At 49.6% G+C, this 25169-nt stretch overlaps 2 protein-coding genes across 3 annotated transcripts in view; both read left to right on the plus strand.

The window, feature by feature from the left end:
- LOC134413140 (hippocampus abundant transcript 1 protein-like) overlaps positions 1 to 3859 on the plus strand; it is a 21880-nt gene extending 18021 nt beyond the window's left edge. For both annotated transcript variants that reach the window (XM_063147265.1, XM_063147266.1), the window contains exons 11-12: positions 1843 to 2009; positions 2584 to 3859. In XM_063147265.1, coding sequence (XP_063003335.1) covers positions 1843 to 2009; positions 2584 to 2802 — 386 coding nt within the window. In that variant the 3' untranslated portion in view covers positions 2803 to 3859. The remainder of the gene's footprint in view (positions 1 to 1842; positions 2010 to 2583) is intronic.
- MADCAM1 (mucosal vascular addressin cell adhesion molecule 1) lies at positions 3051 to 25034 on the plus strand. Its single transcript, XM_063147348.1, has 6 exons — positions 3051 to 3117; positions 10513 to 10611; positions 18844 to 19113; positions 19499 to 19810; positions 21910 to 22644; positions 24430 to 25034. Exons 1-6 carry the CDS (start codon positions 3051 to 3053, stop codon positions 24537 to 24539), a joined length of 1593 nt encoding a protein of 530 aa, XP_063003418.1. The 3' UTR covers positions 24540 to 25034.
- Positions 25035 to 25169: the final 135 nt, after the last annotated feature.

Below are 25169 nucleotides of genomic sequence, written 5' to 3' on the forward strand. Positions count from 1 at the left end.
GAGTCGCCTAGTCAGCTTCTTAGCTGAGCAGGGACTCGAACGCTGGTCTCCCCAGTCAAAAGCTCAGCGGCGCCCATTGCAGCAGGGGCAGGCAGGCTTTCAAAGCAGGGTAGGCCTCAGATGGGCCCATGAGCGTCAGCAGCTGCCCCGCCAAGCCTGATGCTGACTCTGGGATCCTTGCAAAAGATATCGGACGATGCGTCCATTTCTCCTTACTTTCTCTTATGGACAGCCTTGCAATCCCGCAATGCCTTTTTCATAGCGGTTCCTGCGTGTGCCTCCTTGCTCTGTTGATCTCATGCGCACCGGCGGGCCTTCTTAGATTTCTCGAAACCCTTTTTAAAACGCCCACCCCAAAACAAGCAGAACGTGCGCGGCCAAGGTCAGCTCACCCCCAGCTTAACGCGTCGACGCCTGCAGCCTCTTCTGCCTCCACGCCCCGCCCCAGTGCATCCCTATGACCACAAGCACCCATTGAAAAGAAGGGTCGGCACCGGAGCAGTAAAGAGAGGCAGAATGGCAAAGTCGGAGCCCCACAGAGGTTTCAAAAGGCCTCTTACGTTGGTTGTGTGCACAGGTAGGGTCTAGACAAAGCCATCCCTCAAACCTCTTCTCCTCTCAAGGTGTGCACATCCCAGACGAGGCCCCCAAATTGTCATGGATAAAAATCCACTTTGGTTGTAAGGCAACTCTCGTTTTATTGAGCGCGATACAGCTGTATGGCGGGAGAGTGCTACAGACAAAGAACTTCTCCTTTGGCAGCATGAAAAGCAGGTCTATTTATACACAGCCGCATCTTAGCCAATCAGCAGTTGGTACAATTCTAAAGCGAAACAAAGACAGGTCAAAGAAAACTTCTTCGTTATTCCTTATCAACAGATGGCCCGTAACTCTCCTGGCAATGTCAGCAATATTACAAATGAGAAGGATCTTGGAATTGTTGTAGATCACAAGCTGAATAGGAGCCAACAGTGCGATATGGCTGCAAGAAAGGCAAATGCTATTTTGGGCTGCATTCATAGAAGTATAGGTTCCAAATCGCTTGAGGTCCTGGTTCCTCTCTATTCGGCCCTGGTTAGGCCTCATCTAGAGTATTGCGTCCAGTTCTGGGCTCCACAATTCAAGAAGGAGGCAGACAAGCTGGAGCGTGTTCAGAGGAGGGCAACCAGGAGGAACAGGGGTCTGGAAACAAAGCCCTATGAAGAGAGACTGAAAGAACTGGGCATGTTTAGCCTGGAGAAGAGAAGATTGAGGGGAGACATGAGAACACTCTTCAGATACTTAGAAGGTTGTCACACAGAGGAGGGCCAGGATCTCTTCTCGATCCTCCCAGAGTGCAGGACACGGAATAACAGGCTCAAGTAAAAGGAAGCCAGATTCCAGCTGGACATCAGGAAAAACTTCCTGACTGTTAGAGCAGTACAACAATGGAATCAGTTGCCTAGGGAGGTTGTGGGCTCTCCCAAACTAGAGGCCTTCAAGAGGCAGCTGGACAACCATCTGTCAGGGATGCTTTGAGGTGGATTCCTTCATTGAGTAGGGGGTTGGACTCGATGGCCTTAGAGGCCCCTTCCTACTCTACTATTCTATGATTCTATGATTGATCTGGCCAGTCCTCCTTATCAAGCGAGCTTATTTGTCTTCTACTATATCAAAAGGTCTTGGCAGTTAGAATTTTCAATTAAGAGTTCCCCTCCAATTAAGCAGTTTCAGCATTACAGCACATCCATTGTCCCAATCCCATCGTGCACGAACCAAACTACCTTCAGGGGCCTACCTACAGAGCAGGTAGCTTCTGGCCTTGCCTTCTCCGTATCCCAGTCTCTCCCCTTTCTCTCCCAGGGGTGGCTCAAGGGATGGTCACGGGCATCCGGGGATTGTGCAACGGGCTGGGCCCGGCCCTCTACGGCTTCGTCTTCTACCTCTTCCACGTGGAGCTGAATGAGATGGCCGAGGCGGAACCCCTGGGCAGAACTGCCAAGCCCAACATGATCAACCCCACTGACGAGGTACCGGCTCGGATCTTTGTGGACTGCCTCTTTTTAGAAGGGGAAGGGACGGGGCAGCAAGTAGCACGTCTGGGCCAAGCAGGTGGCCGTAGCTGACTCCACGAGCAGCAGTGCCTTCCTTCTCCCCACATCCCAGAAAGAATTTGGGGAGGGGGTGCACAGGGGCAGCCCCCCCCCCCCCGGCTACCTCTCCAGATAAAAGGATGAGGCAGGGTGTCATGAAAGAAGCGTCTTCTCTGTCAGGCAGAATCGACAGTCCTGGGCTGGCTGGACAAACAGCCCGACCTAGTCTTTAATCCGGCCTTTTCTTTAAAACAATGAGGACTGGAATCTTGATGGTTTTTTTTCCTTTGGGGGGAAGGACCCTGGCCTTGCCTTCAATCCCCAGCATTTCCCGTTAGAAAAGGTTGATGTGACAGGAAAGTGTCTCAGCCAATCAAGGGCCAATCCCACCCTTGGCTTTGGATACGTCGGCTTCCTGTGGGACGTGCGGTGCCCTTTGGCCTGGCTGAGCTCCCAACTCTTCCCAGGGGGCTTGAGTGTGTGATTGGGACGTCTTCCTTTTGTCTTCCAGAGGGGCATCATTCCCGGGCCCCCTTTCCTCTTCGGCGCGTGCTCGGTCCTGCTCTCTCTCCTCGTGGCCTTGTTCATCCCGGAGCACAGCCTCGCCCCGAGGTCGGGCGGCCACCGGAAGCAGGCCCACGGCGCCCAGGCCCTGGCCCACTCCCCCAGTCCTCAGTTGCGGGGAGCGGACTCCAAGGAGCCCCTGCTGAACGACGGCAGCTGTGTATGAGGGCAGCGGATGGGGGCCTCTTGGGCTTGTGACACTCGCCGAGGACGGGCTGCACCCCTGCGGGGCGTGGCAGTGGAGGGGCAAGAAGGGCCGTGTGACTGTGCTGCTGTCGTGGCTAGAGGGGGCAGCGGCAGTGGCAGGGAACCTGCCCCTCTCAGAGCCCAAAGCATTCAGCAGGTCCGCAAGGAGAGGACACCCTTGCTGAAAGATCCCTGACGTTCGCCACGCGACAGGTGCCGCAAAGCATCATGGGGGAGCTTGGCCTGCCTTACCAGATACCAGAGTGCCTCCTTTCTAGCCAGGAGGATGACGGTGGTGAGCTGAGCTGACTCTCGCCAAGCCGACGCGTCCGCTAAACGCCCCTTCCTCTGGCGCAGGGATGCTTTTACAAAGCACTTCGCTAGTAGCGCTGCTGGGCTGTCTCTAGTCACCGTTGGCCGGCTTCAGCCGCTGGAGAACGGGATCCGGGGAGTGGGTAGTACTATTCCTCTCTGGCTGGCCCGCGGCCCAGGCTCTGAGGAAAATTGGAAGTGCTTTTCCCGGTGCAAACTTCCAGTGTGTGTCGACCGTCTCCCTTTCGGACTGTGTCTTCGCCTCCCCCTGAAAGGATAGAGGAGCTGCGATTTCAACCAGGCGAACGGGAGGTTCCCCGCCCGCCCCCCGGGTGCTGAGGTATGGAGCCCTCTAACAAACAGAGGGACCCTGTTCATCCTCTCCTGCCTACGCTTGAGCGCCGTTCCTCGAAACGTCTGATCCGAGAGTCGCTCCAAACTCTGTGCCTCAAAAGACCTGCCCGTAGGCCATGAAGGAATCAATCCATCTAAATCTCCCCAAGGTTCCTGTGAGTCCAAATCTCCCCCCACCCAACCAGGTGAGGAGGGTGCCCACTGCCTCTCTGCACGAGTGAGTGTGCTCGCCTCGCTTCCATGCAGCCTCTCTCTCTCTCTCTGGACGCTTAGACTCCGCAATCCTGTCCGCGCCTTGAAAGCGAGCCCCGTTGATTCCAAAGTAAGGGGGTCTCATAGCTTTCCCCCGCCTGGTGCTGGCATGGGAATGATGGGAGTTGGAGGGAGGGAGGGAGGGGGTGCAGAGAGATGGCAGCTGCTGCTCTTAGCTGTTCGCCTCTTCGGTTTGGACGTCGCCCGTAGACTCCAAGCCCTGCTCGCCTGCGGGTGAGTCAGGTGGTGCCAAAAACTGAGGAACCCCCCCAAAAAAATATTGCAGCTTACTTACTTATTTGCATCCATCCCGTGGGTTGGGGGTACCACGGACGCCACGATTGCTTTTCCGCCTTTTATTCCTTCCCTTTCCCTCCTGTTTCTCTGCATCCCCAACAGCCAGGCATTTCAAGATAACTTCCGTCTAGCCGTCTCCCGACCTGGCGGCTTCCGGATGTGCTGAACTACACCGCCCATTACCCCCCACCCCCAGCCAGCCAGCATGGCTGGAGGATAATGGGCACTGGAGTTCAGCACATCTGGAAGCCGCCAGGTGGGGAGAAGGATTTAGAAAGAGGCATTTTTATAACGCTCCCCAAACCATTAAGCTTTTATTTATTTATTTTCTTTTGCCTTTCATGGTTTTCTTCTTCTTTTTTTACTTTTTAGATTCCTCGTTTTATAATTCAGGTTGTCTGGGTTGTTGTTTTTAAAAAAAAATTGGGCTAGAAAGGCTTTGGGGAATAGAACTCTCCTGCCCACCCCAAAAACTCTCAATCCACATTAACTTTAGCAGCGTTTCTGCTCCAATGACTGAACGTTGATTCTCGGCTGTTGAATTATTCTTTCTTTCCAAGCTGCTGCTGATAAAATGTGATATATTTCCCAGACACACACCCAAAAATATATATATTTAACACTTTTGATTCATATTCAGAGTTGGGCTAAAACTTCCTGCTTATTATTTATTAAAATTTCTTCCCCTCTTAATGGTCAGCCTTGGCGCTCTCACTTTTTCACAGGGATTGCTGAGGGGTTTCTCTAGAGCAGGGCTCACGGATGCTGTTGGATTCCAACTCCCATTATCCCCAACTATTGGCTGGGATGATGGGGACTGGAGTCCAACAAGTTCCCTCCTCTGCTGTAGCATGTATGTAAATATATGTGTGTGTGTGAGGAAGCCAGGCGGATTTCCCTGAGAAGAGCATTCCGTAGAGAAGACTTTTTCCCTGGTACATGAGAACATCAGACAAGCCCTGTTGGATCAGACCTAGACTCCATCTGGTCTAGGCAACCAGCACCCTCCCACCCATGTTCCCCAGCAACTGGGGTAGGCGTCCATTGTACCGCTGAAGAATCTCCAAAGACCTTAAGAGTCAGCAATGATGGACAACGTGGGTTTTTTTAAATAAAAAATCTCCCCAATATAAAAACAAAAAACTTTCTCCGAACACACCACACGTATTGGACCTGAAATGTTCAGGGGGTGGGGCATTAAAGCACACAACGTCATTGGAATGTGATTATGAAGATATTTTTATTGGAACGCTTGTAAAAAAACGTGTGTTCTTCCCTTATATTGTTTAAGGGCGGGGAACCAAAGGTACTGAAAATTAATTAATTCTAGCAACACAAAGAATTGTGCGTGATTTGCCCACGACCGCTCTGTTCAGGCCTCTGAGGCTGATGGGATACCTTCAGTTTCGCTACCTATTACTTCCATTTCACACGGAGACGTCTACATATTTCAGTGGCATACATGCTTACTCTCGAATGCTTCCTAGGAATAAATCCCCTGAAAAAACATGAATGCCAGCTTTGAAACTGCCAAGCTTCATAATAATATTGCAATTGCAGGTGGCCTAAGTTCGTTAGAATCATAGAATAGCAGAGTTGGAAGGGGCCTACAAGGCCATCAAGTCCAACCCCCTGCTCAATGCAGGAATCCACGTCAAAGCATCCCTGACAGGTGGTTGTCCAGCTGCCTCTTGAAGGCCTCTAGTGTGGGAGAGCCCACAACCTCCCTAGGTCACTGGTTCCACTGTCGTACTGCTCTAAGAGTCAGGACGTTTTTCCTGATGTTTTGTCGTACTGCTCTTACAGTCAGGAGGTTTTTCCTGATGTCCAGCTGGAATCTGGCTTCCTGTCACTTGAGCCCGTTATTCCATGTCCTGCACTCGGGGGGGATCGAGAAGAGATCCTGGCCGGACAGGAAACGTTTCTGCGGAGAACCGAAGCAGGGGAACATTTTCCACCCTGCGTCACTGATAGACGAGTACCAACATATTTTTTTTTGGGGGGGGGGGGGATTCTTCTTCAAGTAGTCCGGTTTGCCGTTTAGGATGTAACCCTATGCATATTTAGACGGGGGGTGGGGGGAGTCGTACAACTCCCAGCATAAGTTGTGGGACTTTTTTTCTGCCTAAACCTGTATAGGATTACTGTTAGGGCTTTAAAGCTTTGAATTGGACCCGTAAACTGATCTAGCAGCCACAGTAATATGTTCAAACATCTTGTCCCAGTAAGCATCTGCCCTGTTGCTGATTTTTCGGGTCCCTGTCCCCTGCGTGTGCGGAGCGCAGGAGACCCCCCCTTATGAAAAATTGAACATGGATGTGCAGTTGAGCACATACACCCACACACCCACCGCAAAGCCCTACCACTTGAGAGACTTTCATCCAATTAGTCGCTTTACCAGCGTTAACACACGTCTCCTGCTGGAAGGAAACGTCACATGAATCCATCATCTAATTCTACACACACACACACACACTCCCAGCCCTTCATTAAAAGTTTTAAAACACCTTGCTCGGGTGAAGTGTTTTTCTCTTTTCTTCCCCTGATTTCGGCTTCAGCTGGAACCGCTGCCAATTTAGCTAATTGGAAGCCGCCGGGCTTTTGACAGGCGTGTGGGATCCTGCTGGTGTTTTTGCGTCGCTGGGCTGACATGGCACCTCGGGCCACGGAGTCTTGTGGCTGTGAGGAGTTTGGCTTCCACTTAACACCGTGAGAGGTGGGTGGGCTTGCGTCTCTCTCTTTCTCTTGCCATTGGGCGGCTGGTCTCCCTCCGAAATAAATCCAGATCCACGTGCCAACAATGTGGAAATTCAAAATGGAATAAAGGCTGGTCTGGGCTTCAGAGACCTGGGAGATGTATTGGAGCTGTGGTTGCCCATCACCCTGAAAACACCCATCCCTGCAGCAGGGCTGTAGACTGGCCTAAATCCACACATTTCTCCTTATTATAAGAACTTGAGATTTAAGATAGCACTGCTCTTAAAAAGTTCCTGGTTTTATTCTGTTCCTGTTTCATTTTAATTGTGTGTTGATGCATTTGTTTTGTTGGTTTGATCCAGTTTTGTTTACAATTACAAGGTGCCTGGAGTGCCGTTTTTCTGGGTAGAAAGGCGGGGTACAAATCGAATAAGACTTCAGAGCTGCCTCTATAAACCCACATTCATTTCTGCCGTTCTTGCTTTCAGGTCAAAGCATGGCTGGCTTCACTCCTTTTCTTTGTAAGCTGGGTTGGTTGCTAGACATGCAAATAGGTATGAGGTGAGGATGAGAATTGGCGTCATGGCTAACACTACCACAAAGACTCTGCTGGCTACTGAGTGGACACCAGGTTTGAAAGGTGGCATGTTCAAAGGGGCCTGGGCACTGTTCTGTTGCTCCCACAAAACTCAGCTTCCTGGTGAGGGGTGGGGGCAGCAGGCACCAGAAAGGATGGATTCAGCGCTGACAGAAGCCACAGCGCAGTTCCGTCTGCACCAAAAGAGAAGCAACAATCCAGATGGCTGTCCATTTTCCCAGAATGCCTCTGGGCCCCGTCTCTAACCATTGCTATATAAGACCCTGGCGCAGTTATGAAGATTGCAACAGCAGGAACGCTGGTCATTCCCTGCAGTTCCTAGCAGGGTGGTGGTCATACAGGGCACTTAACTTCCGTGAAAAAGTCTAGTGGGTTCTCCTGAGCCATCTGATAAAAGTTCAGGCAGAAGGGAAAGTTCACAAACATCTGAGACGTTATTCAGAACCCTTTCCCCGGCTGCTCCGCCCTCTTCTTGCCTTGCTCCCAAGGAGGACTCTAAGGGATAGTGGGGCGCTTTCCCCGGAATATTTGCCACTGCCCTATTTGCCCCCCACCTTCCCGTCAAAGTCCTCCATTGCAAGGGTGCTGAACCGGCTACAATAGGCTTGCATTTTCTCTCCCACCCCCTTTCGGCTTTGTCCCGGCCCAAACTGGAACGCGGCCCTCATGCTGGAAGAGTTCGACACACCTGCTCTATGGTGCGGATTAAATATTTGTTCCCAGGGCCGGCCCTACCATGAGGCAGTGCAAAGTCTTTGCTTCAGGCGGTAGATACTTGGAGGCGGCGACAAAGCGTGGAGGGGAGAGGACTCTTCAACCCCTAAACTAGCCTGCTGTCTTCGAGTGCGGTGGAAGGCGCTGCCCCATAGCCAGCGTTGAAGGAAGATTCAATGCCCAGTACGGCTGGGTTTTGTACATGGAACAGGAAGGGACGCCATCTTTTTCCTGGGCTCCAGGTAGCAAAAGTATTGGGCTGGCCCTGCCTCTTTCCCAAAAATAATGGTCTTTGCTACCTCAAACTACTTTTTTTCTGGAGTTCACCTCCGCTTCCTTTTTCATTGTTCAGGGCCCATATTTCACGTCAGCAGTGGGGTCCTTAAAAGCCCTTCTAAGGACATTCAATCCACTGCTGGGAATGCTCTAATTTCCCAAGAAACGTGCTTGATTATGAAAAGGGAAATTTCCCTGTCTGAGAAGCACGGATCTGTGGGGAAATCAAACCGTTAATGAGACCTATTGACCCCGTCATTAAGGCCGGGAGGTAGAATAACGGAGAATTTTCTTTTGGCCAAGAAACAGGAAAGTGAAATTATCCTAGGATAGAATAGGACGAAAATTCCCTATAAGCATCAGTCAATCTAATGCTTTGGCCCTTGTACAACCTCCATGTGCATGACCCGAGTCCAACCTTTTTAGATAGGGCTTCCGTTCCCATTAGGGAAACATTTCGCCACTTAATGCCCCATTCATCATTTTGGCATCCAAAGGAAATAAAATGCAGGCCTCTCACGGCTGTTTCCTACGCCAGGGGGAATTTTGTATGGCTAAATTTCTTCGGGGAGCGGGGTACGATACTTGCCTCTCTTTTTCCAGCCATCTCTCGGACTTGGGAACTGCTTTCTGGCGTGTGAGCGGACGGTGCGGTCATGACGGGTGTTTTCAGAGCCACGTGCGATCTGCCGAGCTGAAAAGGCAAAGTTCACGATGCGATCTGATTCTCTTGACAGTTTTATAAACCGACCCAGCGCTCGTCAAACAAGTCAAACAAACCAGCAAATGGGGGTAATCCTTCGATCATGTCCGTTTTCCCCAAATCTTGCATCACACGCAACACAAGAGAAGACGTCTGTCTCTCTCCTTGGGCAGTGCTAATTTCTTCGATTTAAGCCTTCTGATACCCCATCCTTCAATTGCCACAACTTCTGGTGTAGCTTACCAGCAGTATCAGAAGCCAGCCCTCCAACCAACCCATAAAACATTTCGAACATGCACTTAATACAGCCGAACAAGCAAAGCACATGGGCAGCGTTAAAACGGAGCTAAAAAGGCAGCAGTGAAGTGGATCGCTTTTTCCTGGGAACACGGATATTCCGGTAGGGTTGAACCAAAGAGGGTTGGAACAATGGATTGGTGATGTCACATTGAGTGCCTTTTTTGTGGGGTACAAATAACATAAATATTCCTCAACAATGGATGTACCATCTCAGGGCATGACCACACATGAAGCCTGTGTGTTTGCATTTCATAGAATCATAAAATTGTAGAGTTGGAAGGGGCCTCTAAGGCCATGGAGTCTAACCCCCCTACTCATTGCAGGAATCTACCTCAAAGCATCCCTGAGGCTATCCAACTGCCTCTTAAAGGCCTCTAGTGTGGGAGAGCCTAGTTCAATGGTTCCATTGTCGTGCCGCTCTAACCATCAGGAACTTTTCCTGATGTTTTGTCGTACTGCTCTAACAGTCGGGAAGTTTTTTCTGATGGTCCAGATAGAATCTGGCTTCCTTTAACTTGAGCCCGTTATTCCGTGCCCTGCACTCTGGGAGGATCGAGAAGAGATCCTGGCCCTCCTCCCTGTGACAACCTTTCAAGTATTTGAAGAGTGCTCTCATGTCTCCCCTTCCCCAGACTAAACATGCCCATTTTATCATGCAAGTTTTTTGTAAAAATGCAAATCGCATCAGCCATGGTAGATGAACATAAGAGCCCTGCCAGATGAGACCGAGGGTCCATCTAGTCTGTCACTCTCTTCACACAGTGTTATTATTATTATTATTATTATTATTTATTTATATAGCACCATCAATGTACATGGTGCTGTACAGAGTAAAACAGTACAGTAAAACAGTGGCCAAACTGCTTCCCACGGGAAAACCACAAGCAGGATTTGGGGGAATCTATAGATAAAGCAACGCCGTATCGACGCTCCCAGATGAATTGCCAAGTGGTTTCTCTCCGGCCCCTTTACCCAAGCGGGTGCAGCACATACGGTAGCTATTAGCCACCAGCCAACGGCTCTCGATGAAACTGGCAACTTAACTGGGCCCTTCGTAGGAGCGCCTTTTCGGGTTTAAACGAGACGCGGCGATTGTAAGAAAAGGGCTGCCTGCCTTTCTTCGCGTGGCTGTGACAACCATAGTCGGGGGGGGGATTTGAAGTGTGCCAACCGTCCCTCTCGTTCAGGTGGCAACGGGTCGTCTTCCCAGCCGTGCCAGGGGTGGGATGATCTCAGCCTGTCCTTCAACGCAAAGTGGATGTTGACGGCGTCGGATGTGAACCGGAGTGGGTTTCTAAACACACTTTCCCAGCCCCCGCATTTCCAAAGCTCTGAAAACGGGGGGTCGTCGGTTTCCTGTGTTTTGGACGGCGTGTGCTGACACTGCTCGTCTTCAGCGTCTTCCCCTCGCTGCCGCTTTTGGCAATTTTTTTGCAAACTCCATTCCGTTCCCGGCCTTGAAATCCCCTGCCCTCCATCACCCCGGCATAAAACCCATTGTTCCCTACAAGTGGGCCGAGGGTCCTTTTCGTGGGGACGGAATGCCTCTCCTTCCTGTTTTGGGGACTCCTCTCTGCCTCTTCAACATTTTCGGGCCCCAAAAAATCTGCTTAGTCCATACATTCCCTGTTTTAAGCCACTGTGGCCTTGGACAGCTTTTAGCTTCCATTTCTTGCCCTGTTGGTCCCTTTCCTTTCTAAGGTTAGAAACTGGGCTGCTTTCGGGATTTCTCTGCCCTCGTGCCATATCTGAACATATTTATTCTATTTATGACACAAGTTTGTTTCTTTTTTATTTATAAAACTATTTATTTGTTCCCCGCTCTTTCTGCCAGAATGGCGTACAGAACGCTTCACTTCCTTATCCTCTCTATCCCATTAAGAACATCGGGTCTTATTACCTCCCCCGTGATCTTTTTAAATTGGGAATGCTGACAGTGAGCAAGAACATAAGAATATCAGAAGAGCCCTGATGCTGGATCAGACCAAGGGTCCATCTAGTCCAGCACTCTGTTCCCACAGTGGCCAACCAGCCATCAGCCAGGGATGAACAAGCAGGACATGGTGCAACAGCACCCTCCCACCCATGTTCCCCAGCAACTGAGGCACACCGGCTTACCACCATGGATACTGGAGGGAGCACAGAGCCATCAGGGCTAGTAGCCATTCATAGCCTTCTCCTCCTCCAGGAATTGATCCAACCCCCTTTTAAAGCCATCCAAATTGGTGGCCATCACTACATCTTGTGGCAGCGAGTTCCATAGCTTAACTATGTGCCGTGTGATGAAGTCCTTTTATTTGCGACGCTTTTCTCTTCACGACAGCTAAAGTAGGCCGAGCTGAGATGTGTCTATTGTGTCATCTAAGCATTAGCAGGGGCTGTATGGATCCAGAATGAATTTTGGCACGCTTTACTGAGTCATTTCACAGAGAGTACCCTGGCTAAGACAGTGCGGTGTAGTGGTTAGAGTGTTGGGCTGGGAAGAACCTGGGTTCTAGTCCCTACCCAGGCCAGTGTCTCAGCCTAACCTACCTCGCAGTGTTGTCGCGAGAGTAGAATTGGGAGGAGGAGGGCCATGTGAGCCGCCTTGGGTTTCCTTGTGAGATGAAAAGATGGTGAGATATAAATGTAATGATAAATAAAAAAGAATTTTGGGGTCTGGCTGTCTCCCTAGAAGTCTGAGGGGGGGGAGCAGAGGACGTTAGCTGTCTGCCAGGGTGTTTTAAACAATGTGCCTCCAACTGATATATTTGAAAATAATAGCTGTTTTTATAAGGATACTGTTGTTTTTATGCTTTTTATGTTTTTAAACTTCTTATATTTGTTTTTAATGTCTACCGTTTTTAACGTTTGTAAACCGCCCAGAGAGCTTCAGCTATGGGGTGGTATATAAATGCAATAAATAAATGCAATAAATCAAAATATTACGAAACACCAGCAATGTCTTTCCAAAAGAAACCAAATCGGGACCGGCCCTGTTCACCTCAAACGTGTCACCGTTCAAAGAAGTGGCATCAGGCATCATCATCATTATTATTATTATTATTTCTACAAAAGTTTGTGCCGTTCAGATCTCTCCATCTGAAGGATGCCGCAAAATCCCTTTGCCCATCTGTGTCCATTCCCCGTTGACAGCAATCCGTTTAAACCCGCCGCCCAAATGGATTGAAATCGATTTCTCTCGATGGATCCGCCAACAGGCTTTCTGCAAACTGGCAGCCCGGCTGCATTACAATTCCAGCTTCATACAGGGGGAAAGGAAAGGGAGGTCAAAAGTTCTGGGTGTAAAATCCTTACGATCTGAAGAGATAGCACTGCCCTCCAAACCAGGGAGGATTTCTCTCTCTCTCTCTCTTTCTATCTGAAAATATGTCCGATCTAGGCTTAAGACAATAGCAGGGGATTTTGTGGAGTGTTTGCTAAACAGTTTTCCGGAGAAGGGCAGTGCATTTTTTGCACCGGGGGCCTTGAATCTTGTTGCTGGATGTCAGGAACAAAAGGGAAATGTGTAAGAAGTATATGAGGCTTCCAGGAATGGAGATGTGGGGAAAACCCAGGCCTTGCAAAGTTTCGAATTCCGTGGCACCCAGCTCCGGAAGTTCATGAATCCGTGTGCCGCCAGGCGGCTATGGTTGGGCATTGCACACGGGTTACTCGAGGCCGGGAGCAAGAGGGTGCCGTGTTTATGCGTGGTGTCGACGGAGACGTTTGGGGATTGCAGCTTCTATTAGCCCCAGCCGGCACGGATGATGGGGGATGTAGTGTAAAGGAGGCTGAGGGGAGACATGATAGAGGTGGACAAAATTATGCATGGTGTGGAGAAGGTGGACAGGGAGACATTTTTCTCCCTCTCTCAAAATACTAGAACCAGGGGACATCCCATGAAGCTGATAGGTGGGAGATTCAGGACAAATAAAAGGACTTCTTCACACAGCGCAGAGTTAAACTGTGGAACTCACTACCACAAGATGTAGTGGTGGCCTCCAATCTGGATGGCTTTAAAAGGGGGTTGGATCAATTCCTGGAGGCGAAGGCTATCCATGGCTGCTAGCCCTGATGGTTGTGTGCTATCTTCAGTATTCGAGGCAGTAAGCCTGTGTGCACCAGTTGCTGGGGAACATGGGTGGGAGGGTGCTGTTGCACCATGTCTTGCTTGTTCATCCCTGGCCGATGGCTGCTTGGCCACTGTGCAAACAGAGTGCTGGACTAAATGGACCCTTGGTCTGATCCAGCAGGGCCCTTCTGATGTTTCCAGAGGGAGCCAAGTTCTGGAAAGCTGTCTCAGGAGCAGGTTCCATTGAATTCAATGGGGTTTACCCTCAAGGACGCACACCCAGGCAAACGGTCGGTAAGCAAGTTGGGAGTGGTGAGATGCCGTTTAATTTTTTATCAAACGCCCAGTTTCAGCTACTGCGAGGTGTAGCGCAAGAAACAAATGATTGATGTCGTAAAATGGACTTTCAATCTCCACGTCTGTGTCGCGATGGGAGAGGCCCCCAGCAATCCAGAAATTGGTTTGTGGGTTGCATATCTGTCCCGTCTTTCCTCCATGGTGGCAGGAGGTGGCAGATATGGGTCATCCCATGAAGCAGATGTGTTGGAGATTCCGGACAGAAAGAAAGGAAGAATGACTTCAAATAGCACAGAGTTAAACTATGGAACACCCTAGCACAAGATGTGGTGACGGCCACCAATTTGGATGGCTTTAAAAGGAGGTTAGAGAAGGAGAAGGCCACCAATGTCTCCTAGTCCTGACGGCTAAGTGCAGCTTCCAGTTTCAGAGGCAGTAAGCCTGTATTCAGAGGCAGTAAGCCTGTATACACCAGTTGCTGGGGAACATGGGTGGGAGGGTGCTGTTGCGATCAGAGTGCTGGACTGGGTGGACCCTCAGTCTGATCCAGCAGGGCTTTTCTTAGGTTTTCATATGATTTGTCTCCCTGCCCCCGTCTTATGCTCACAACAACCCTGTGAGGTAGCTGAGACTGAGAGATGCAGCAGGATCATGTAAGCTGCGTTGGGTTCCTTGCAAGACGGGAAAAGGCAGGATATAAATGTACTAGTACTAGTAGTAATTATGGTATAGGTGACAGTGGTGGCTGGCCCAAAATCACCCAGTAGGCTTTGCAGCTCAACTGGAATTTGAACCTGGGTCTCCCCTGGGTCTAGTCAAAGACTTTTAAACACTGCTTTGAGACATGGGAAGGGCTTTGATTTCTCATGCATGCGATTTTCCAGGTCAGACTCTTGTCCATCTAACCCAGCGCTTGTCTCTTCTGGCTGATTCTTGGATTCTCAAATAAAGGAGGGTCTTGATTCCTGGCCTGGTCATTTTTAACCTGACTCTGAGCCCTTCTGCGTGGAAAGCCTGGCTGGGCTCCAGCCCCTTCCTCTCAGACCTGCTGTTGGTGTGTAGGTGTGAACACTAGAAACACACACACAGGCACAGAAAACACGCAGAAAACTATATTCACAAACACAGAAACAAAACTCACAGAGAGAGATGCCTCCCCCAAAATCTACACACACACACACAGAGAGAGAGAGAGAGAGAAACAAAATACACAGAGGCATACACATAAAGAACACTCACTAACACAGACACACAGAGAGAAACAAACACACAGAGAGAGAAACACAGAAGAAACTCAAACAGCTACACAGACAGAAACAAAACAGAGAGACAAAATACATACAAACCTACTAACAAACACAGGCACACAGAAACACACACACACACAGAGCGAGAACACAGAGAGACATACACAAAAACCCCACACACAACAACACTGAGTGACACACAAAACACACGCAGAGACACATAAAAACGCATACACAAAACCACTCACGAACACACACATACACAGAGAGAATCAAAACAGGTAGAGAGAGACACACACACAACACACAGTGAAATGAGCAAGGCCTCCTCTGCCCCGGTCAGTTTCACTGGAAATTGACACAGACCGCCCAGGAAACTGAAGGATTTCTGGGCCTGGGGGAAACCAATGTAGCTTTTCCCTTCCTCAATTTCATTTGTTTCACTAGGGGCCCATGGGTGAAATTCACATTTCACTAGCTTCCAGTGGCGTGGGGGTTTCGTCAGGGATGAGCAGGGGTCAAGAAATAGAAAAAGAGGGCTCCCACACTCTCGGACAATCACCACCCACTTTGTGGTGAGATTGCTTTCATTTCTGAGATACCTCTTTCACACCCAGGTGTTCTCAAACCAGTTTGAATCTGGTTGCAAGTCCAGACAGGACAGCATCCTCTGTCCTGTGCGTGCAAAAGTGTAATTTCTTATGGAGGGGCAATGGAAGCATTCCCTGAAGCTGAGAAAGTTTTCCTGGTTGTAAACAGCTAGTGAGATTTCACCTTTACTGTCAATCTCTGTCTGGTTTTGAGAAAAGCGCCTCTACATTTATCTGCGAAGGTTTTCAGAGTTGCATTCTTGCGCGCTTTGCCTGGGACAAGGTGGCACGGACAAAATTTGGCACGGCACAGGAAAAGCTGGTAGAAAACTCCCTTTTGCTGGACTGCCTTTGATTCTTTCCCTTCTTTTTAACCCCTCCAGAGTAATAGTGTATCTTGCTCTAAATTCATATATATATATTATATATATTTGAAATAAAAGAGAGAGAAAAACAATGTGTTCAAGAGACCGAGGGTCCATCTAGTCCAGCACTCTGTTCACACAATGGCCAACCAGCCGTCGGCCAGGGACCAACCAAGCAGGACATGGTGCAACAGCACTCTCCCACCCATGTTCCCCAGCAACTGGTGCACACAGGCTTACTGCCTCGGATACTGGGGGGAGCACATAGCCATGAGGGCTAGTAGCCCTTGATCGCCTTCTCCTCCTCCAGGAATTGATCCAACCCACTTTTAAAGCCATCCAAATTGATGGCCATCTCTACATCTTGTGGTAGTGAGTTCCATAATTTAACTATTCGCAGCCAGCATAGCTGTTCTTGCTCAGTGTGTAACTCCAGCTTGATTTCATGCGAAAGGCGGGATTATTTATTTATTTATTTATTTATTTTAAAAATTAACATTTAAAGAGTACAGAAGTAAATAAATTGCAGGAGCGTAGATTTTGGTTGAATATTAGGAGAACATTTAGCAGCGGTCGGAGCAGCTCAACGGTGGAACCAGTTCCCAAGAGGGGTGGTGGGATTTTCCTCAAGAGCTGCCCCCCTCCAAATCTTAGGTTTCTGTGGGAATGTTAATTTTTCTTTTATTCTCCCAGCATACCTATTTGTAAGCATACAACCTATCTGCATCACTTTAAAAGGAGGGGAAAAAAAGTTTGCAGGAATTGCTCTCATTAATTCAAGCACCTTCTCAGGCAAAGCTTTGATTTTAAAGTTAAGGGTGGCATCCCGTGTCCTTGAAATCTACGGGACTGACTTGAGTCCTGACTAACTTATCTCCCCCGTGGATTTCAGCGGGTCACCTCTATGTAGGATTAAGTCTGGATCCAAATTAAGTTTCGCCAGGACTAACTTCGGTCCCGTGGATTGAATGGGTCTACTCTGAGCAGGACTAAGCCTGGACGCAAGCCCAATCAACGTCGCTGGGTTGGTCTGTCGGAGAACAGAATCATGGCCGCTCGAGAGTTAATGATTAAAAAAGAAATCGTCCATTTTTTTAGGTGTTTTGCTTTTTTTCTGGAAAAATGTGCCGGGCCAGCATTCTGACATCACTGGGATTGTGGGAGGAGGATGCAAATGTATGTGGGGGGAGTATTATTTTTTTTCCCCAACCGTGGGGTGGGCGGACGCCACGCACTTTAGATTTAAGAACTGTCAGCGCTTGGGATGTGCGACCAGAAGGAAAATTGGCATCGGTAAACGCTGACTGGCTGGCACTGGAGGAACCAGGAGGAAGGAAGGAATTACATTTGAGGGTGGTTGGCCCTTGCCAAGATAACGGATCCGTGCAAGTGTGGAGAGACATCCCAGAGGGCAAAGAATGTCTGCGTTCTACTTGGGAGCCCTAGTACTAACCTTGGTTTCTCCCAGTGGTGGTAAGTCAATCAGTATCAATTTCTTTTCTTTTTATATATATAAAAATCATTATGTTACACGTTTAAAACACTTTTGGTTTTGCTGCTCTCAATGTATTGATTGATTCGATTCGATTTATAAAGGTGTAAGTTGCCTTTAACTATTGCCATTTAAACTTGCAACAGTTGAAAAGCATCAACAACTATAAAACGAACAAAAAGGGGGAAAAACACCATTAAAAACAATTTGAATTTAAAACAGCCCCAGTGGGTTCTACGCTTATTTTTTTTGACAGCTTGGTGTCATGCGGTGTTTATCGATCGGTGGTTGTTAGAGGATAAACAGCGTCACAAGACGCCGTCTTAATTTAATATCTTGATTTTTCTAGCTATCTATAGCACTTTTATCTTGCTTTTTAGCCAAAAAGGCAGTTTAGCAAGAGAAGAAACAATCCAAAAGACACATCATGAAAGGAAAGAGGTTTGGGAGGGAGGAGGAAAAATCACCTTAGATAGCACCTTTAGAGTCCTGACTAGTTGTGACTGAAAACCAAAGCGGATTCACCATCCCCCGGACATCGGAGCTGCCAGACACACCTGCCTGTATACTAGACCACTGAAGAAGACCAAGGTGGAAACACATTTGATTACTTTTGGTTCTGAACGACATGACTGTACATTTCGATTATGCTTTCTTGCACAACTGTGTGTTTTCAGCCCGTAGAGATAAAGTTCCGTTAACGGGGCTCCTTGGATATTTTTCATTTCCCCCAGTTTACTTCTCCTAATTGATTTCTTTCTGCTTAGTGGCCATTGCATGACTTTGTCTAATATTTTAAAGTAGGGCTCGCATCCTCCGCCCCCACCCCACCCAGGAACCCACGAGGTTGTGCGCCCCGTCATCCCAATTTCCAACAGCCCAATTTGCAGTAATTTCGCAGGACCCACGGCGCAGGGGCAAATGTCTTACAAAGCCAAATCATCTACCGAAGGGGGCTGGCTATCTCTCTTGCACCATCGGGAGAGGGAGAGTCCCCAACTTTGGAAGCTCTTCGCTCTGAAACACAGCTGGCATGTCCCTGTCCTGCTTGGGAATTGAAATGCACAGTGCTATCCGACGTGTGCTTACTCAGACATAAATCTACCTCCACAGTGGGGCCGCACACAGCGGCCATCCCCCGAGGCTTTTCTTCTCTAGTATAAGGAGCGTCAGGGACAAGAGCCTTCTCGGTGGTGGCTCCCTTCTTTGGACACTTCGTCCCTGGTAAGGCTTTCCTTGTGCCCACCTCGATAGATTTCCAGCGCCAAGCAAATACTTTATTCCAAGGGTGTGCAACTTGAGGCTCAGAAGCCAAATTCCCCCCTCTGGTATTCCCCAAATGGCCCCGCCCCTTTCCTCGGCCCCGCCCACCAATGGGACTCGGCCCCTGGAATGGAACCCAAGCGAGGTTCGGCACCCCTGCGCCCGCCATGCTTGGCCTTCGCTCACGCCTCTCCTTCTTCCCCTCTGCAGGCAAGCCGGCCTCCTTCCAGCTGACCGTCCGCCCCCTGAAGCCACTCGTGGAGCGCGGGGGCTCTGTCCAGCTGACCTGCTCCATGGACTGCCCCGGCGGGAAGCTGCAGTGGGTGGGCCTGGACACCGACCTGGGCGACGTGGCCTCCAACCACACCTACAGCGTCCTGACGGTGGCCAACGCCACCATCAGCATGGAAGGCGTGAAGATGTGCACCGGCCAGTGCCAGGGCCAAGACCGCCAGGCCAAAGTGCTCCTGAAAGTGTACTGTGAGTTCAGGGAGGACGTCCAGGTCTCTCTCTCTCTCTCTCTCTCTCTCTCCTTAGTTCCCTCTTCTTTCTGCCCCCTTTCTTCCTTTCATTCTTTTCTTCATTCCTTCTTTCCTTCCCTCTTTCTTTTCCTCCTTTTCTTTCTTTCTGTTTCTTTTTTCCATTCATTCCTTTTTCTTTCCCTTTCTTTATTTCCCTCTTCCTCTTCCATTCTTTTTTCTTCTTCTTTCTTTCCTTCCTTCCTTCCATTCATTCCCTTCCTTTCCCTTCCCTTTAAACGTTTGTTAAAATCACGGAGTCCGGGGTCTCAAACAAGGGAGGGGCCCTTGGGTTTGACCCAGCTGGGCTCCGCTGCCGTTCGTCACCCGTGCGCCTCCTTTCTCAGCCTTTCCAGACACGCTGCGGCTGGACTCCGAGCCAAAGGCGGTGACGGGCGGGCGGCCGGCCCGCCTCACCTGTTCCATGAGCTACATCTACCCTTTGGACACCTTTACAATGAGCTGGTTCCGAGGAGGCGAGAGGCTGGACGCTTCCGACGAGACGGCCCAAGAAATGGAGGAGGCCCAGGAGCAACTGTTTGAGTATCGCTCCGTCCTGGAGGTCCCGGAAGCCCCAGCAGGGGCGGAGTACAAGTGCCAGGCGACTCTGAGGGCTGGAGGACAGACCTTCCAGAGGGTGGCCCTGGTTGGCACCCAAGGTAAGCCGAATGCGCCAACAAGGGCCGTCCCGGAAATTTCTCCCACGGTTGTGGGTTTTTTTTTTTTGGTACTACTTCTTGTTCAGTTTGATAGAGGAGAAATTGTTTTCCAAAAGAAATTCAAAGGAGAAAGAAAAATTCAGAGAAGCTCTCATGGGCTGGGTTTTGGTGCTTATCTTATTTACGAGGTGGCCGAGGAGTAGGCGTGACTGTCCTGCCTTTCCTTGTACAATAATCTCTCTGAGAGCATGCAGCCTCCTTGGCTTCCCACACTCCAATTCATTTTATATATCCTGCCTTTCCTTGTACAATGATCTCTCTGAGAGCATGCAGCCTCCTTGGCTGCCCACACGCTTCAATTCATTTTATATATCCTGCCTTTCCTTGTACAATGATCTCTCTGAGAGCATGCAGCCTCCTTGGCTTCCCACACTCCAATTCATTTTATATATCCTGCCTTTCCTTGTACAATGATCTCTCTGAGAGCATGCAGCCTCCTTGGCTGCCCACACGCTTCAATTCATTTTATATATCCTGCCTTTCCTTGTACAATGATCTCTCTGAGAGCATGCAGCCTCCTTGGCTGCCCACACGCTTCAATTCATTTTATATATCCTGCCTTTCCTTGTACAATGATCTCTCTGAGAGCATGCAGCCTCCTTGGCTGCCCACACGCTTCAATTCATTTTATATATCCTGCCTTTCCTTGTACAATGATCTCTCTGAGAGCATGCAGCCTCCTTGGCTTCCCACACTCCAATTCATTTTATATATCCTGCCTTTCCTTGTACAATGATCTCTCTGAGAGCATGCAGCCTCCTTGGCTGCCCACACGCTTCAATTCATTTTATATATCCTGCCTTTCCTTGTACAATGATCTCTCTGAGAGCATGCAGCCTCCTTGGCTGCCCACACTCCAATTCATTTTATATATCCTGCCTTTCCTTGTACAATGATCTCTCTGAGAGCATGCAGCCTCCTTGGCTGCCCACACGCTTCAATTCATTTTATATATCCTGCCTTTCCTTGTACAATGATCTCTCTGAGAGCATGCAGCCTCCTTGGCTTCCCACACTCCAATTCATTTTATATATCCTGCCTTTCCTTGTACAATGATCTCTCTGAGAGCATGCAGCCTCCTTGGCTGCTCACACACTTCAATTCATTTTATATATCCTGCCTTTCCTTGTACAATGATCTCTCTGAGAGCATGCAGCCTCCTTGGCTGCCCACACGCTTCAATTCATTTTATATATCCTGCCTTTCCTTGTACAATGATCTCTCTGAGAGCATGCAGCCTCCTTGGCTGCCCACACGCTTCAATTCATTTTATATATCCTGCCTTTCCTTGTACAATGATCTCTCTGAGAGCATGCAGCCTCCTTGGCTGCCCACACGCTTCAATTCATTTTATATATCCTGCCTTTCCTTGTACAATGATCTCTCTGAGAGCATGCAGCCTCCTTGGCTGCCCACACTCCAATTCATTTTATATATCCTGCCTTTCCTTGTACAATGATCTCTCTGAGAGCATGCAGCCTCCTTGGCTGCCCACACGCTTCAATTCATTTTATATATCCTGCCTTTCCTTGTACAATGATCTCTCTGAGAGCATGCAGCCTCCTTGGCTGCCCACACGCTTCAGTTCATTTTATATATCCTGCCTTTCCTTGTACAATGATCTCTCTGAGAGCATGCAGCCTCCTTGGCTTCCCACACTTCAATTCATTTTCTATGGTGGCCGCCTTCCCCCTCTTCACCTGAATGCCCTGGAATTCCACTAGGTATGGGACATTGTGGAGGATGTACAATGGGGGCTAGGCTACCAACACAGAGTGCAATATACAATACCCTAGGAGATCACTTACAATTTAATTGGCAAATCCCATCGCTCTCCGTCAAAAGGAATTTGAGCATTTCTCTTTCATACACACACACGCACCATTTCGGTCCGCCAGAACCACATCAGCCTCCGAAAATAACTCACAGCTTTGCTGGTTTGAAAAAGGTTGGCTCTGATTAATCAACTACACTCGAGTTGATTGACCTAGCAATGAAAGCTCAAGGTCTTAGAATACTTGTTACTGTTTGGTTTGCAGCGACAACAGAGATCCCCGCTGCTGTCAACGAGACTGCCCGAACAAGCCACGTGGCTACTCCAGAGCCTCTTACCACTGAGAGCCAGGATTCCTCATTTGTGGGGACCACCACTGGCCTTCCTCATCTTCTGTCCACCAAGCGTCCCACCCCTGGGGTCTCCACAGCCATGGTGGCCTCTACCCGCACGCTGGAATCCCTGGCAAAAACCGACAGCCCCACGGCGGTGGCGAACGCTTCTTCCGGATCTCTTTATCCCACAGTTGCAGAGATCTGGACAAGCTCTTCAAAAGCTCAGCCGAAGACTTCGCCACCGGTGGCACAGACCCCCGCTAAGTTCGGGGTGACCTCGCAAGTCCCTTCTACGACAGACCAACGATTTACCATGGAACCAATTTCCACCAAGGACTACCGTTCCAGCGAGGCTGTCCCGGAAAAGCCACCTGGCTCCACCCCACGAGAGGACCCCTGCCGCCCCATGATCACCCCTGTCCCCAGCCAAGGGATCGCGGGGGAAGCCCTCCGTATCACCTGCCGCACGGTGGGGTGCAGCGCCGGTGTCCAAATCCGCTGGGTCCACACGCCAGTTGAGCAGTCGCGGTACGGCCGGGAGGAAGAGGACGGCACGTCCGTCTTGGTGGTCGAGAGCGTCACCATGGAGCACCAGGGGGTCTACCGATGTGCCATGATGTCTGCCCAGCCCCAGATAGCGAGCTTGCAGGTCGTAGTGTCTGCTGGTGAGTCAATTGGGGTTTCACGGGGCGCAAAGACGAGGCAGGGGGAACCCGGCTGGAATCCGGAGGCGACGGGGCGGGTTCAAGATGGCATGTCCCGTTACCGGAGAGGGGAAACATTTGCGTTCGCAGGCACAATAATCTGGTATGAGCCACACATTCACGCTCTAGGCCTGCTCTGTATCCAGACCAATTAACACATGTAGTGTGATTGGGAAAAAAAAAACCTTCATCCTGATTCGAGCCTCTGGTGATAGAATTGAACCTGTTGCTGAATGCTAACTCAGCTACCTTTTGCCCTAAATCTCTCGTTGACGTTTCTTTGCTCTGCCAAGGTGGAACAAAGAGACTTCAAAAGGAGGAGTTAGAATCTATCAACAGGTTCGATGCTATCACCAGGGGCTTCACTCAGAATAAAGGTGTTTTGTTTTAAATTTATCACACTACATTTGTTGATCTAGGGCTGGCATGTTTGCGTTTTCAGCAACTCTGCTGTGAACCACCACTGTTAAGCGTTGTCAATATCAAGCGTCTTCTCACCTAACTTTTTAGAAATTCCTCCCCAGTCCATGTACTGTATATAAACCTGAGCCTCTTGATAACACTCCGAAAGCTCATGCCGGAATGATTGTATTCGTCTTTAAGTTGCCGGAAGTATTTTCGGTCGTCTTCGTTGCAATAGACGGAGCCACGGCTACTCCTCTGGAAACTGTAAAGCAGCTTTAGAGACTCAAGACTGTCTTGGGTCTGCGTACCTTGCAAGTTTCCAGTCCTCATGGAGGAACGCCTGATTTACACACCTGTCTTTTCATAATTGCAAGACGTCCAGCCTACGCTGGAAGTGAGGATCCCACAGGAAGGGGGAGGGGGTCCCTTTGCCTTCTGAAGTGGGGAAAATCTTAAAAGCAAAAGCTTTGGTTAAAAAAAATAACATCTTTCAGGAACAATTGCTTTCGGAGCAATCTATTTATATTATAAATGTAATAAATAAAATTCCACTTTTGCTTTTTCATCCCATTTGAAATGGGAGCACACCAGAGCAAAACCCGTTCTAAAGCTTAAAACCAGTTCAAGGCCAGCAGCGCAGTGGAAAATTCTGGGGTTTGAAGGACACCAGTTACTCAGATATATAGATTAATAATTTTACTAGTGCAAAGAGTCTGGTTTCATGCAGATGGGAATAGCAAAGTCAGCTGTCAGGACTTGGGCACACGGTTCCCAACCCGTCTGAGTAAACTCACGTCCCCCGGCACCGTTAACCATGGCCAAGGGGCAGGGGGCTGTCCACTCCATTCCCTAAAGGGGGAGCCACCCCACAGCAAGGGGGAGGTGGCAGCCCCTCCGCCCCCTCCTCTCTGGCTTCTAATGGTTCAGACCGGCTAGGGATATCTGCCATCTAGTGACTGAAAACATTACCGCACGGAGGTATTTAATTAGAATTAATTGACGAAGCTGAAGAGCAAAATTACTGAATGCACTTTCAGAGCAAAAGAACCCTGAGGAATCTAGGTTTCACTCTCTTGGAGCTACGGTGATGACAGAGGGACAGACAGACATCTCCTTTATTAATATCGATATTCAGGTCCCCCCAGTGTCTGGTGGATTGAGGGCAGAGACTCGTTGGCTCCCCCACCACCCTGATCCGCCATTTTGCCTCTAGCCAGACCCCCCAATGCACCATTTTGCACTTTGCTGTTGTAAAATGAACCTCAGGATTCCAGCAGAAAAAAACAAATGGATCCCCAAATCGAGGGCTCACCTTGCCTCTCTTTGTGCGTCTCTCCGCAGCCTCCTTCAGCACGGACTCCCTCATCACCATCGGGACCGCCGGCTCGCTCTTGGGACTGATGATCACCGGCTACGTGTCCCACCGCCTGCGACGGCGGCGTGGAGGTTAAGGGGACCCATCACGCTCCGTCTCCTCCTCCGCTACCTCGGGCATCGACTGACTCTTTTGCCGGGGGGAAATGACACAGGTCTCTTCCAGGACGGGGCCTTCCGGGACCGACACCACAGCCGCACGAGGGGGACGCGGGAGCCCGTCGCTGTACTTCGCAGGAGCGCAGTGCTGGAATGGCAGCTATTCCTCCCTTGCTCAACCCGTCGTTACATCAACAACCTGGCCCGCGTTTGCGTGCGGGACAAAGAGGGCCACGATCCTAAACCCAGCTTACTTGGGCGTTATTCACACTGAACTCTTTACGTTTAGGACTGGTCAGGAAGTGGTACCAAAAGAGAGGGTTGAACACAAAAAAAATCAGAAGAGTGTTTTCCAAAAATACCCTCGGACGGGAGACCTGTGGGACCCTGGGCGCCAAACCAGCCAGGTTTATTACGGACCAGCGATGTCTGCCGCCCCCCTGCTGCGGCGAATCGACCGATTGTATTTATAAGACAAGGCCTATTTTGTGTACAGAAGTTGCAAGCGTTGTAATTAAACCCATGTCCTTTTTTTCCTAAGGGGTTGCTCCATTTTATACCACTGGGACCCTCACAAACCTTTGCGGGGAGATTCCTTAGCACGCTTG

Source organism: Elgaria multicarinata, chromosome 23 (genome assembly GCF_023053635.1).
Source record: "Elgaria multicarinata webbii isolate HBS135686 ecotype San Diego chromosome 23, rElgMul1.1.pri, whole genome shotgun sequence".
Lineage (NCBI taxonomy): Eukaryota > Metazoa > Chordata > Lepidosauria > Squamata > Anguidae > Elgaria > Elgaria multicarinata.

Coding starts and splice junctions, on each gene's coding strand:
- MADCAM1 (XM_063147348.1), top strand. CDS start 3,051: ATGGGGGAGCTTGGCCTGCCTTACCAGATACCAGAGTGCCTCCTTTCT. Junction 19,114..19,498: donor AGTGCTCCTGAAAGTGTACT/GTGAGTTCAGGG, acceptor CTCCTTTCTCAG/CCTTTCCAGACACGCTGCGG. Junction 22,645..24,429: donor GCAGGTCGTAGTGTCTGCTG/GTGAGTCAATTG, acceptor GTCTCTCCGCAG/CCTCCTTCAGCACGGACTCC.